This window comes from Maniola jurtina, chromosome 21 (genome assembly GCF_905333055.1).
Source record: "Maniola jurtina chromosome 21, ilManJurt1.1, whole genome shotgun sequence".
Classification (NCBI taxonomy): Eukaryota; Metazoa; Arthropoda; class Insecta; order Lepidoptera; family Nymphalidae; genus Maniola; species Maniola jurtina.
The window spans coordinates 8467875-8479958 of record NC_060049.1 but is presented as its reverse complement, the minus strand read 5'-3'; the positions used below and the strand labels follow the sequence as shown (position 1 = coordinate 8479958).

At 37.5% G+C, this 12084-nt stretch overlaps 2 protein-coding genes across 2 annotated transcripts in view; one reads left to right on the top strand and one right to left on the bottom strand.

Moving 5' to 3' along the window:
* Positions 1–1453: 1453 nt before the first annotated feature.
* On the bottom strand, positions 1454–2970 carry LOC123876420 (intraflagellar transport protein 57 homolog). Its single transcript, XM_045922673.1, has one exon. It carries the CDS (start codon positions 2762–2764, stop codon positions 1637–1639), a length of 1128 nt encoding a protein of 375 aa, XP_045778629.1. The 5' UTR covers positions 2765–2970; the 3' UTR covers positions 1454–1636.
* A 4689-nt stretch (positions 2971–7659) lies between these two features.
* The window catches only part of LOC123876416 (myosin light chain kinase, smooth muscle-like), a 68982-nt gene continuing 64557 nt past the window's right edge, over positions 7660–12084 (top strand). Inside the window, exon 1 of the mRNA XM_045922668.1 lies at positions 7660–7668. The gene's annotated coding sequence lies outside the window, so the exon portion shown is untranslated. The remainder of the gene's footprint in view (positions 7669–12084) is intronic.

Sequence of the window (12084 nt, the reverse complement as noted above, 5' to 3'; positions counted from 1 at the left end):
GGGATCTGTCGTGACTGTTTTGTTGTCGAAAATTGACAGTCTGTCGTGTCTGTCAATTTTCGACAAGAAACTCAAAACCTATAGGGTACTTCCCGTTGATCTAGAATCATGAAATTTGGCAGGTAGGCATTGTCCGTGAATTTTTGGTTATATCATAAAAAACCGGCCAAGTGCGAGTCAGACTCGCGCACTGAGGGTTCCATACTCGGGTATTTTTTCCAACATTTTGCACGATAAATCAAAAACTAATATACATAAAAATCTGTTTTAGAATGTATAGGTAAAGCCCTTTCATATGATACCCCACTTGGTATAGTTATCTTACATTGAAAATTGAAACACATTTTAATTTTTTTTTAGTGATATGACCACGAATTCGCGGTTTCCAGATTTATTCCTGTACTTGTGCTATAATACCTACCTACCTGTCAAATTTCATGATTCTAGGTCAACGGGAAGTACCCTTTAGGTTTTCTTGACAGACTCAGTTTATTTACAAATTATGTTGATGAAAATCCAATTTTATTTATTGGAGCTTAGAAACTTAGTCACTTTAAATTGTATTAATTTAATTAACTAAATATAATTATTATTTATTAATTTTCTTTATGCATTTTCAAAATGTTTCCTATTCCTAAATGAATTCCAAAGAATATAAATACTCGATTTATTTACACAATAAAGTTAATAAAAATACTTTTTTTATTGGAACTTAGAAACTATGTCATATTAAATTGTATTATCATGTAAAGTTACCTAATTATTATTATTATTTATTAATTTATTTATATACCTATGCACCCTATGCATTTTTATCTTCAAAATGTTTTCGTATAATTTGAGGTTATTTTATCTCTGATTTGTAAAAACTATAATGACAATTTTGTAGACGATTAGAAGACTCCTAAATTAGTTCTAAGATATTAATTTTTTATGATTAAAAAATTAGACCGCATGTTCCTTTTAAAACCAAACCATATATTTGTAAAAATGCTCTTATTTTACTGAAAAATATATAATTATATTGATTAAGTGTTATTACATAAATGTATATTTTTCTAATGTCAAGGAAAAATCGATTGTTGTATAAAATAAGCTTATTTTACAAAAGTTTGTTTAATTTTTTGATAATTTAATAAGTATTATAGCGCACGCTAGCTGTATAGGTTATATTATTTTGTAACGTTACTACTTAACAACGTATTTATTCAATAAAATATCTTTTGTATTAAATATATTTCTTTTATTTATATTTATTAATCCATCCATACTTAATATTATAAATGGGAAAGTGTGTCCTGTCCGTCTGCCAGCTTTTCACGGCCCAACAGTTTAACGGATTTTAATGACATTTGGTACAGAGTTTACTTACATTCCGGGGAAGGACATTGGCTACTTTTTATCCCGGATAATTTGAGTTCCCACGGAATTCATAAAGGCCCATCCGTTTAATCGATTTATGTGAAATTTGGTACAGAGGTAGCTTGCATTCCGGAAATTAACATTATTGACAAGGTATTGCATATCTACTGGAAATTTGCATTTCATCCCGGAAAACCATAGAGATCCCACGGGATTTTTAAAAACCTAAATACACACGGACGATGTCGCGGGCATCGTCTAATGAATAATAAAATTAGTAAACTTCAGTATTAACTATTCTAGATTCAGCGTTGGCCAAGTAATTGTTGCTTTTCGGATTTTCCTTCGATATAAGTAACCATAGCAAGATTATAATCTGGAAGTCTAGTTCCTGAATATCTTTCTTCAATGTCTCTACTCCCTTTTTGGCTGTGACCAATGGAGAGTTATCATTCATTGACGATCCTTTAGATTCAGTTCTCTGCTTAATGTTTTCTACTTTAGCTGTCAACTCATTCAACATCTCTTGCCTTTCAGTCACACCAACACTTACTTCCTTGTATTCATTCGTAACTTTGTTCAATTCATCAAGAAGTCTCCCATATTCTCGTACTAAAGGTTCGAACTGTTCGTTCAAAATATTCTCTCTAGCTGCTATTTTATCCATAACAGAACTGACGTTGCTGTGAAGTTTATTCAGTTGTGTTCCGGTTGTTTTGAATCTGTCAAAGAGTTCGTCCCGATATGATCTCATTTGGGCATGTCTCGCCCTCCAATCTCTTCCATCAGCTGATATCTTCAACCTTAACGCTGGAGCTACTCTTTCCAACTCCAATTTCCAAGCTTCCCAATCATGCACTCTATTACCTAAATTATTAAGCTCTTTTTCCTCTGTATTGCCATATTCACCCTCTGATTCGCCTGAATAAATAGCCATTTCATCCTCAATTTTATCCAGTATGATCTCAGTTTCATCTTCTACTTGATCTAAATCATCAACCGATTCTTCTGCATCGGGGATGTTCACTATAGGTTTCTGCCATTCAAAGTTTTGTATTTTCAAAGCTTCATCAGCTAATACGTTTAGAATATAGCACACTTGGTCTCCGAAGCCTTGCTTTAGCTTATGTGAAGAGAAGTCAACTGCTATGTCTTTTTCTCTTAACACATCTAATATAGAAGCTGTGATAGAATTGGGATCGTCTTCTTCATTCGGTTGTTCGAATTCTTTGCCAGTTTTTCGTATCAGCCAAGCGGCAGTGGATGCGAAAACAAAGAACTGTTCCCCTGGATTCGTTGAGGTTACGAAGTAGTAGCGACTCATTGATTTCATTTTGATTTGTGGACGTAGTTCTGTATCTATTTTTAAAATACGCAGCTTGTCCATGACATTAAGGTCCATGGCTTACCAGAAACCTTCGGACGAGGATATTCGATTGAGGAAGAACGGAACTTGAAGTCAGAACTTTGCTAGTCTGCTTATTGATACGTTTAACACTTTCTCCAATTTAGTATGAGCTTTCAGTTAATTTGCAGATCGGTTTCTCAATAGGTAGTTAGGTAGGTATCGTAAGTAGGAAACTTTTTATTATACGTAGATACCTACAATTTTTTGACAACAATGTTTGTTTATATGTCGTTACCATGGTAACTAAAAACAGACAACGTTTTCGGGTTTCGCTTCACCAGCTACGTTGACACGTAATCGTGGCTACATCTACGACTATCAGATAAATCGTATGCGATTTATTTTGGTTTCTTTAAAATCCATTAGCCATTTTCAACGCTTCTAAGATGCTTCTAAGTATCCCATGTAGGTACCTATATCTACATAAGATAGGTACGATTTTTTTTTAATTCACAACATTGCCATGGGGCTCTGGGCCCCAGCCCAAAAAGCTATAATAAAGATGCGCCCATGCTTGATCGGGATATGATGGGTCATCATAGCCTATGAACATTCACTGTTGGACATAGGCCTTCCCTAAAAAGCGCCAGCACACCCGGTCTTTTCCAGCCACTTCCCGCTAGCCTCTTTGTATCGTCGATCCATAGCCGATCCATTGGGAAGAAAGACATGGATTGTAAATGTAAATGAAAGCAACTCTGTTTGGAGAAGATAAAGCATATTTGGCAGCTCGCCGTAATTTCTTACGACACTCTCTCAATGGGTACAAAGACAGTTTTTTCAGGCCCGGCACGACTCCAACGCATGGCGGATTGATTTCTTTGCCAATCAAATTAAATTATAATGATTTACGATTTAACATACCTACTATTTGCTATGTTTAAACTAAGAAGAGCACGCCATATTTAAAATGTACAAGTGTAAATTAAAAATTTATAACACCCCCGACAAGTGATGGTTACAGTAACTAGAAAAGAGCTGATTGATAACTTTCAAACGGCTGAACCGATTTTCTTGGATTATAGGTTAGAACACTCTCACACACACGATGTCTGTGGCATCGTAGCTCCTAAACTAATGAACCGATTTTAATTTAGTTTTTTTCGTTTGAAAGGTGGCTTGATCGGGAGTGTACTTAGCTATAATCCAAGAAAATCGGTTCAGCCGTTTGAAAGTTATCAGCTCTTTTCTAATTCACTATCTTCAATTGTCCAGTTCCTTCACTTGTCGCGGATGTTATAAATTTTTAATTTACACTTATTATATAATATCTTTGGACTATCACTAAACTATTTTTTCACGGTTCGGCGTTACAATTGCATTATAATTGATTCAGATAACACAAACTGTTATCACTTATCAGTCTATATATATATTGTATACCATGTAGTTCGCTATGGCGAACCTAATACCTATGGGTTGAAATGGCAATCGGGTAGGAAACGGCCCCGCACACCCGCACAGTCCCCGCACTGATCCGATGCGGGCGAGCGCGGGTGACGTGCGGGTGTACAAGGCGTCTCCCCGCCTCATACCCCGATTGCCATCTCAACCTGCCGCGGACTATAGAAGCATGGGTGACTAATCCGTGGTTTGTGACACACGGTCGTACGTAATGACGAACAATATTAGGTAAGTAGGTAAGTATGGTGAAAATGTCGAAATACTTAGGTTTTTCGTAAATTCGTCACTATACCTACCTAGATAGGTATTGAACTTGAGGTAGCTGATACTGCAATTTGCAAGTCATGTATTGCTTGACAGACAGACAGACAGATATCGAAGTGATCCTAAAAAAGTTCCTTTTTAATCGACTTCAAATAAAGGAGGAGGTTCTCATTCGTCGGAATCTTTTTTTTTTTTATGTATGTTCCCCGATTACTCAAAGACTCCTGGACCGATTTGGAAATTATTTTTTTGTTTGAAAGGGTATACTGTGTAGGTGGTCCCATATAAATTTGGTGAAGATCTGATGAATATCTTCGGAGATGGAGAACAGAACTCCAGGAACTCAGGATAAGAGCAAATTGCTCGCGATCAGTATAAAAGCTTAGTAAACAGTAGGGTTTTAACTTAGCATAGCATAATATAGTAAAGTGGGGCCACTAAAAATTGTGAAATAATATTTTTTTTTCCTTTTGAGGTACGGGGCCCTAAAAACCTAAATTCACGCGGATAAAGTCACGGACATCGTCTAGTTCATACTACATACACATTTCATAATTTATACAATACAATAAAATAGTCTGAATCTCGAACGAAACTTTCTAAAGGAAGTTCCATTGTTTCGCTTCGCGTTATTCCTTAACGGAAACAGTGATTCTGATAAAAAGTCAGTCTCTCCGTAGAAAGTAACAATAGATTGATAGGTACAAAGCCCTCATTCATATTTTGCTATAGACCTCAATGCTATGATAGGGCTTCTAGTTCAAGCGCCAGTGGGAAAATTGGACGAGGCATTGCCAAGTTCTGTACTCGTACGTAGTCTAAATTCCACGGACATGTAGGAAGCCATTTGCCTCCTCGTTCCGAATTCGAATCATAAGGATAAGAAACACCCTTCCGGCATCAGTTTCCTCGTCTAATTTTTAACCCCCGACCCAAAAAGAGGGGTGTTATAAGTTTGACGTGTGTATCTGTGTATCTGTCTGTGGCACTTTGTGGACTCTTTGATTTTCCGGGATAAAAAGTAGCATATGTCCGTCCCCAGGATATAAGCTAACCCTGTACCTTTTGTCAGAATCGGATACACTGTTGGGCCGTGAAAAGGTAGCAGACAGACAGACAGATAGACAGACAGACACACTTTCGCATTTATAATATTAGTATGGATATTTACCAACTTGCAATTATTGTCAAAGTATCTCCTCTAATTTTTCCACCAACTCTCCAAGACTCCAATACAAAGCGGTCATTCATATTCCACCATAGAGCATAAGCTACGCAGAAGCTTTGACAAATGCGAAAGTTCATTGCACCAAACGAAACTTTCAACAAGGCCAACATTTACAGGGCTCTCTCTGTCACTCGCTCCATACAATCTTAGTCCCAATTTCATTTGAATATTAAGCAACCAAAGTCCATGAAATTTTGCAGACATATTCTAGAAACTAATGTTTGTGCCTGCGGTGTTTTAGATTTTTCTAAAAATATATAGTTTTAAAATTACAGGGGCTCAAAGATTTGTATGTGAATTTTAAGACCGCGTAACTTTGAAACCGAATATTTTAACGGAAATCTGGAAACCACAGACATATATATTAGTTCCCGGAACTTTCAACAAAATTCCATTGAGTATGATTGGTTAGTATTCCAATAAGAGACGAACTACGTTTGTATGGAGCGAGTGACGGAGAGACCCCTCTTAAGCAACATAATAATGCGGCCAGCGTTTGACGGAGAGGCTGCTGTTCGATTTCACATACCAAAACAAAGACCGGTCAAGTGCGAGCCGGGCCTTACTCTATTAGGGTTCCGTACATAATAAAATTATGAACATCATATTTTGGGTGCATGAAATAGGTATTTCTTTTCCGAAATAGAACATTGCAATGAACCACACAAGTCACAGCTTACAAATTATTTTATAACTCGTTGTTTTCAGTATTTGTTATATGGTACATAATATACGATATTCCTAACTAGTTAACCTAATTTGGACCTTACCATAATGAACTTGCGGTTCGATCCTTAATCGACGATAAATATGTCAAATATGCTATGGTGACGTAAAATTAAGCAAAATACGAGTAGGGCAACTTTAGGGCTACCTGCGTCAAATGTACTAACATTTCGATCCCTAGACGTTTTGTTAGAAGTTCCCAAATTGTCGTGAACCTTACCAAAATCTCAAACAGACTGCCCAATTTTTTTATATGTATCGTACGTAACGTATTAAGTACCTACTTAGTAAATCGTAAAATATACGTTTCTTGTTGGTTTGGCGGCTATGGATCGCACTTCGGGCCCTATATCCCTTTGGCCGTTGACGTTTGACGAGAACTGTAAAACGGTGGCGATCACAATAGATCGGCTGTTGTGATCGCCACCTCGTCCAATACTAATTGCCAACAGGAACAGCAGCAGCTTCTTGGCCGAGATGTTTTTCGCCTCCTCCGGTTGCAGTAGGTAGGTATATGTTTCCCTTGGTGAAGTCTACGTTTATGCATTAATATAATTAGTACCTGACACTGACAGATAATGTGTAAAGGGCATCCGCATCCTTTTTACAGAGCCTACACATATCCATATCTTGGAGTTTGAGGTTGAACATGTATCCACAATGCCCCGTTAATGCCCGCACTGGAATGCATTTCGTCGCTAGTGCTTCCAAAGCAGCCTTCTTGTTGAAGGTTTTGACTAGCGCTCTGGAGTGGTTCTAAGTTCTAACCTGGGAGATTTCTCCATCGGATGAGTGTGTCATAGTAGCAGTAGATTATTATCAGGGTAAGCTGTGCTAGGCTTTTAGGTATGCCACAGACATGTCATATCTGTCGCGCCCTGACGCGCCGCTTTGCGAGTTCGTCGGCCTTTTCAAGTAAGTACTTTACTATAAAATATAAAAAGTTCCCCAATAAAGAACGGCTTTATAAGTTTATCTCGTATTACTTGGCGCGATAAAATTAGATTCGCCGGCGGCCGCCGCTTGCGCAGCGCCAGTCGGCATCCAGCGCTCGCGACGCGACGGCGGAGCGCTATTCCAAATTCAAAAACATCATTTGACAAATTGTTTTTTTTTTTCGCGTCCAGTGTTACGATTACGAAACGTAGCTGTACGATTTTGTCTTTGGTGCCAGTGCGTCATCATCGTGTGTGTGCGTTCGGTTTTATTTTGTGTTTTTTAATACGATTCTTATTATTTGTGTACGCCCTATGTGTTTGAGCTGAAGTTGCAGAAGGTGAGTGTACATATAAGGTTCTAAAGTCGTCTTTTCCCGGACTGGATGTGTGGTGGCGATGATTTACACGGAATTCGGTCTTAGCGACGTTCGCGATACCGGGCTACCATACCTTTCATATTGCAAAAGCTTGTAGGTAGGCGAATGAATTGCTTTTAAATTCTTTTACCACAGACTAGTACGACTTTTACAGTGTTAAGCTGTATAGAGTTAGATCTTTGTTTAAAAAAAAAGTATGGCGGTTACTATACTTAGTAAGTATAAAACTAAACTACCTACACAATAAAAAAATACACGACCAGGCTGAATGGTCTATGTCACTCTTCGTCTATCCCGAAGGGGATTATTTGAATAAATACCTCTACGTAGTTACCTATCTACTTTCTTTATTGAAAAAATTAAATTGGACTTGCTCAGTTCTTAATATATTTTTTTAAGATAACATGGATTCGGGTTATTTATCCCTGATTAAAATGCAGATGACGCGGCGTGAGTCCGTAGGAAAGAGCTGAAAAAATTAAAATGTAAGGTAGTTCTTCTGCGTTACCTACATAGTAGGTACTACGGTCTAATATTATAATTTGTCATAATCGAGCATCGCAAAAGTGCCACCATACAAACTTCGAGCTTAGGTACCAAGCACCTTCCCAAAATTTGCCACATGCTCTAGGTCTATAACATTACATTGATAATACCAATATTACTTATAGAAAACCGGTGAAGTGCGAGTTGGACCGCACACAGAGGGTTCCGTACGTAGTAGGTACAAAAATAACAGTTTAATTTTGTTTAATTTTCATGGCAGCCATGTTGATTTTTTTATTATTTGTTGTTATAACAGCAATATAAATAAACACTGTAATAATTTCAACTCTCTACCTATAACGGTTCATGAGATGCAGCCCGCTGACAGACAGACGGACGGACAGCGAAGGCTTAGTAATAAGGCCTCGTTGGCAGCCTTCAGGCACGGAATCCTGAAAATGAGGTATTAAATGCTGCAACATATAATTATGGGACGTATGAATATGCCGGTCTGATAGGTACATACCTACTCAAACGGATCAAGGACCTCGAAATTAAAAAAAAACAACAGATGTGTGATTAGTATTCACAACGTTACCCACTCCGTGGAAGGATAGCTAACTTAAGGATGTTCCACGTCATGGAACTTATATAGTGACACGTAAACACGTAATAATACAACGTAAAAAGTAGGTAGATATGCATTTGGGAAGGTTTTCAGTAAATATTAAAGGTTTCTTTTTATGGTAGTAACTAAGTAGTTATTATACTCTTTATTTGTACCACCCACGTACAACCACAAGAAGGCTTACAGTGAAACAAGTGTAAATTAAAAATTTATAACACCCCCGACAAATGAAGGTTACAGTAATAACTAGAAAAGAGCTGATAACTTTCAAACGGCTGAACCGATTTTCTTGAATTATGGCTAAGAACACTCTCGATCAAGCCACATTTCAAACAAAAAAAAAACTAAATTAAAATCGGTTCATTAGTTTAGGAGCTACGATGCCACAGACAGATACACACATACACACATCAAACTTATAACACCCCTCTTTTTTGGTTGGGGGTTAAAAACAAAAAAAAAACACAGCCAGAAGGAGGATACAAAATGCAGCCTTATCGCTAAATAATTACCGATCTCTACCAGGCAACCTTAAGAATATGAGAATATGAGGAATAATAGATAACAGGTGGTGTCTAATAGTTACTTAGTTTTTAAACCTTTTACTGAATATAAGAGAGTTCTAACTTCTAAGGAATCTCGTTATTATCATCATGGTCGCTAACTATGGGCCTCATAGTGAAACTTGAGAGCGAGTTTCTCTACATGATCAAATTTTTCTTTTTCAAGATCCCTTGGGAGCTCTTTGATTTTCCCGGACAAAAAGAATTAGGTTTAAAAGGACGGATATCCCCGTCATGCAATCTATTTCACGGTTGGGCCGGAAAAAGGTAGCAGACAGACAGACACATTTTCGCATTTATAATATTAGTTTGGAGTGTTGATTAAAACGAATGTTGCAATTTTAAATTCCTTTTAAAGATGGATCGGTTGGTATGTAAAGTTTTCGCGCGATAAACATTTTCGAAGGCTGTCGCTACGGAAAATAACCACGAACGAGCTGCCGAACTTTCAGTATCTGTGTAAATAGACCGTATTATTGTTGAATATAATTTGTGAATCGTTAATTCCGGCGACCGGCATTAATTAGACAACTTTCTCGCTATTTGCGAAGGCCAGCGAATTGTAGATGTTACAAGTAGGCCAAGTGGCAAGTCACAAGAGCGAGTCATGTCATGACTAAAGGTTAGCACTGAGGTCTCATAGAGAACAAGTGTAAATTAAAAATTTATAACACCCCCGACAAGTGAAGGTTACAGTAACTAGAAAAGAGCTGATTTCAAACGGCTGAACCGATTTTCTTGGATTACAGCTAACAACACTCTCGATCAAGCCACCTTTCAAACAAAAAAACTAAATCAAAATCGGTTCATTAGTTTAGGAGCTACGATGCCACAGACAGATACACAGATACACACGTCAAACTTATAACACCCCTTTTTTGGGTCGGGGGTTAAAAAGAAGGAAAGAGAGAAGAAGTTTTATTCACTACTTCCTCATTTAATTTTCTATTTATCATACCGCAAGGCATCGTCAAGCTCTGTACACGTATTTTGTTGAAATTCCACTGGTCCGTACGAAGCGATTTGCCTCCTCATTTTTAATTTAAACCACCAGGGAGTAGGGACGCCCTTCCTGCATCAGTTTTCTCCAATTTTAATATGGGTACCTTCAAGTCACGAGTGAATAGACATCTTCTAGGCAAGCGCGCTCCATCTTAGGCTGCACCATCCACTTGCCAGCAAGTCTGATTGCAGCTAAGCGCTAGTCTAAAAATTAAAAAAAAATGTTTCACATCATCTTACCGTATTCTACCCTGGTTCCTCCAAAACATGAATAATGAGCTTTCAAGTCCAAGTGACAGAAGCGCCCGAGCAACAGGTGTGGTGTGGTTTAGCAGCGCTGATTTTCCTGAAACCCTGATCCGGGTGACGCCACGGAACCAATCTATTTTACTACAGTCATAAAACAAAAATTTTAAGAGGGCTCTCTCCGTCACTCTTTTCATACAAACGTAGTTCTAATTTCATTTGAATATTAAGCAACCAAAGTCCATGAAATTTTGCAGACATATTCTAGAAACTAATATCTATGTCTGTGGTTTTCCAGATTTCTGTTAAAATGTTCGGTTTCAAAGTTACGCGGTCTTAAAAATTTACATACAAATCTTTGAGCCCCTGTAATTTTAAAACTACATATTTTTAGAAAAATCTAAAACACCACAGACACAGATATTAGTTTCTAGAATATGTCTGCAAAATTTCATGGACTTTGGTTGCTTAATATTCAAATGAAATTGGAACTACGATTGTATGAAACGAGTGACGGAGAGAGCCCTGTTAAATCTCAAAATCCCAACCGCTTTAGTTTATGACTTGATGGGTAACATTGGACACGTCTCCCTGTATTTATACCTACCGGTAAGCCATTCGATTTGAAAGCGGCAATATTTTCGATTCTAAATACTGCGCGGTTTGTTTCAAATGTCAATTGGAGTCAAGTCGAGGCCGCCTGGTTATTTCTGGGGATACTTACGTGAAATTACGGACGCGGATAAAATGTTGATCCCGACATAAAATAAAAAATCACGTCGAATATTTTGTAGGTACAAATGACTGAACAGAACGTCGTAAAGTTGCTACAAACGTGCCAATAAGTGCCAATAATCCAAAGCACTTTATAGTAGGTACCTAATAGTTTACCTAACTATTGTAAATTAAAAATTTATAACACCCCCGACAAGTGAAGGTTACAAGTAACTAGAAAAGAGTTGATAACTTTCAAACGGCTGAACCGATTTTCTTGGATTATGGATGGATAGCTAAGAATACTCTCGATCAAGCGACCTTTCAAACAAAAAAAACTAAATTAAAATCGGTTCATTAGTTTAGAAGCTACGATGCCACAGACAGATACACAGATACACACGTCAAACTTATAACACCCCTCTTTTTGGGTCGGGGTTTAAAAAGGAAAAGGTGACTGACTGCTTGATATATCAACACACAGCTCAAACTACTGGACGAATTGGGCTGAAATATGACATGCAGATTTTTATGACTCAGACATCCGCTTACAAAGGATTTTTGAAAATTCAATCCCATTGGGGGTAAAATGGGGTTTGAATTTTGTGAAGGTAGTCCACGCGGATTATAAGTCACGTACTTAAATCTGAGTTGGAATTGAGATAGCAGATAGCATGTCAGTATCTACTCAGTACTCTTTCTATAAGTGATTGTTGTACAGAGCGTTCAAAAAAAGTG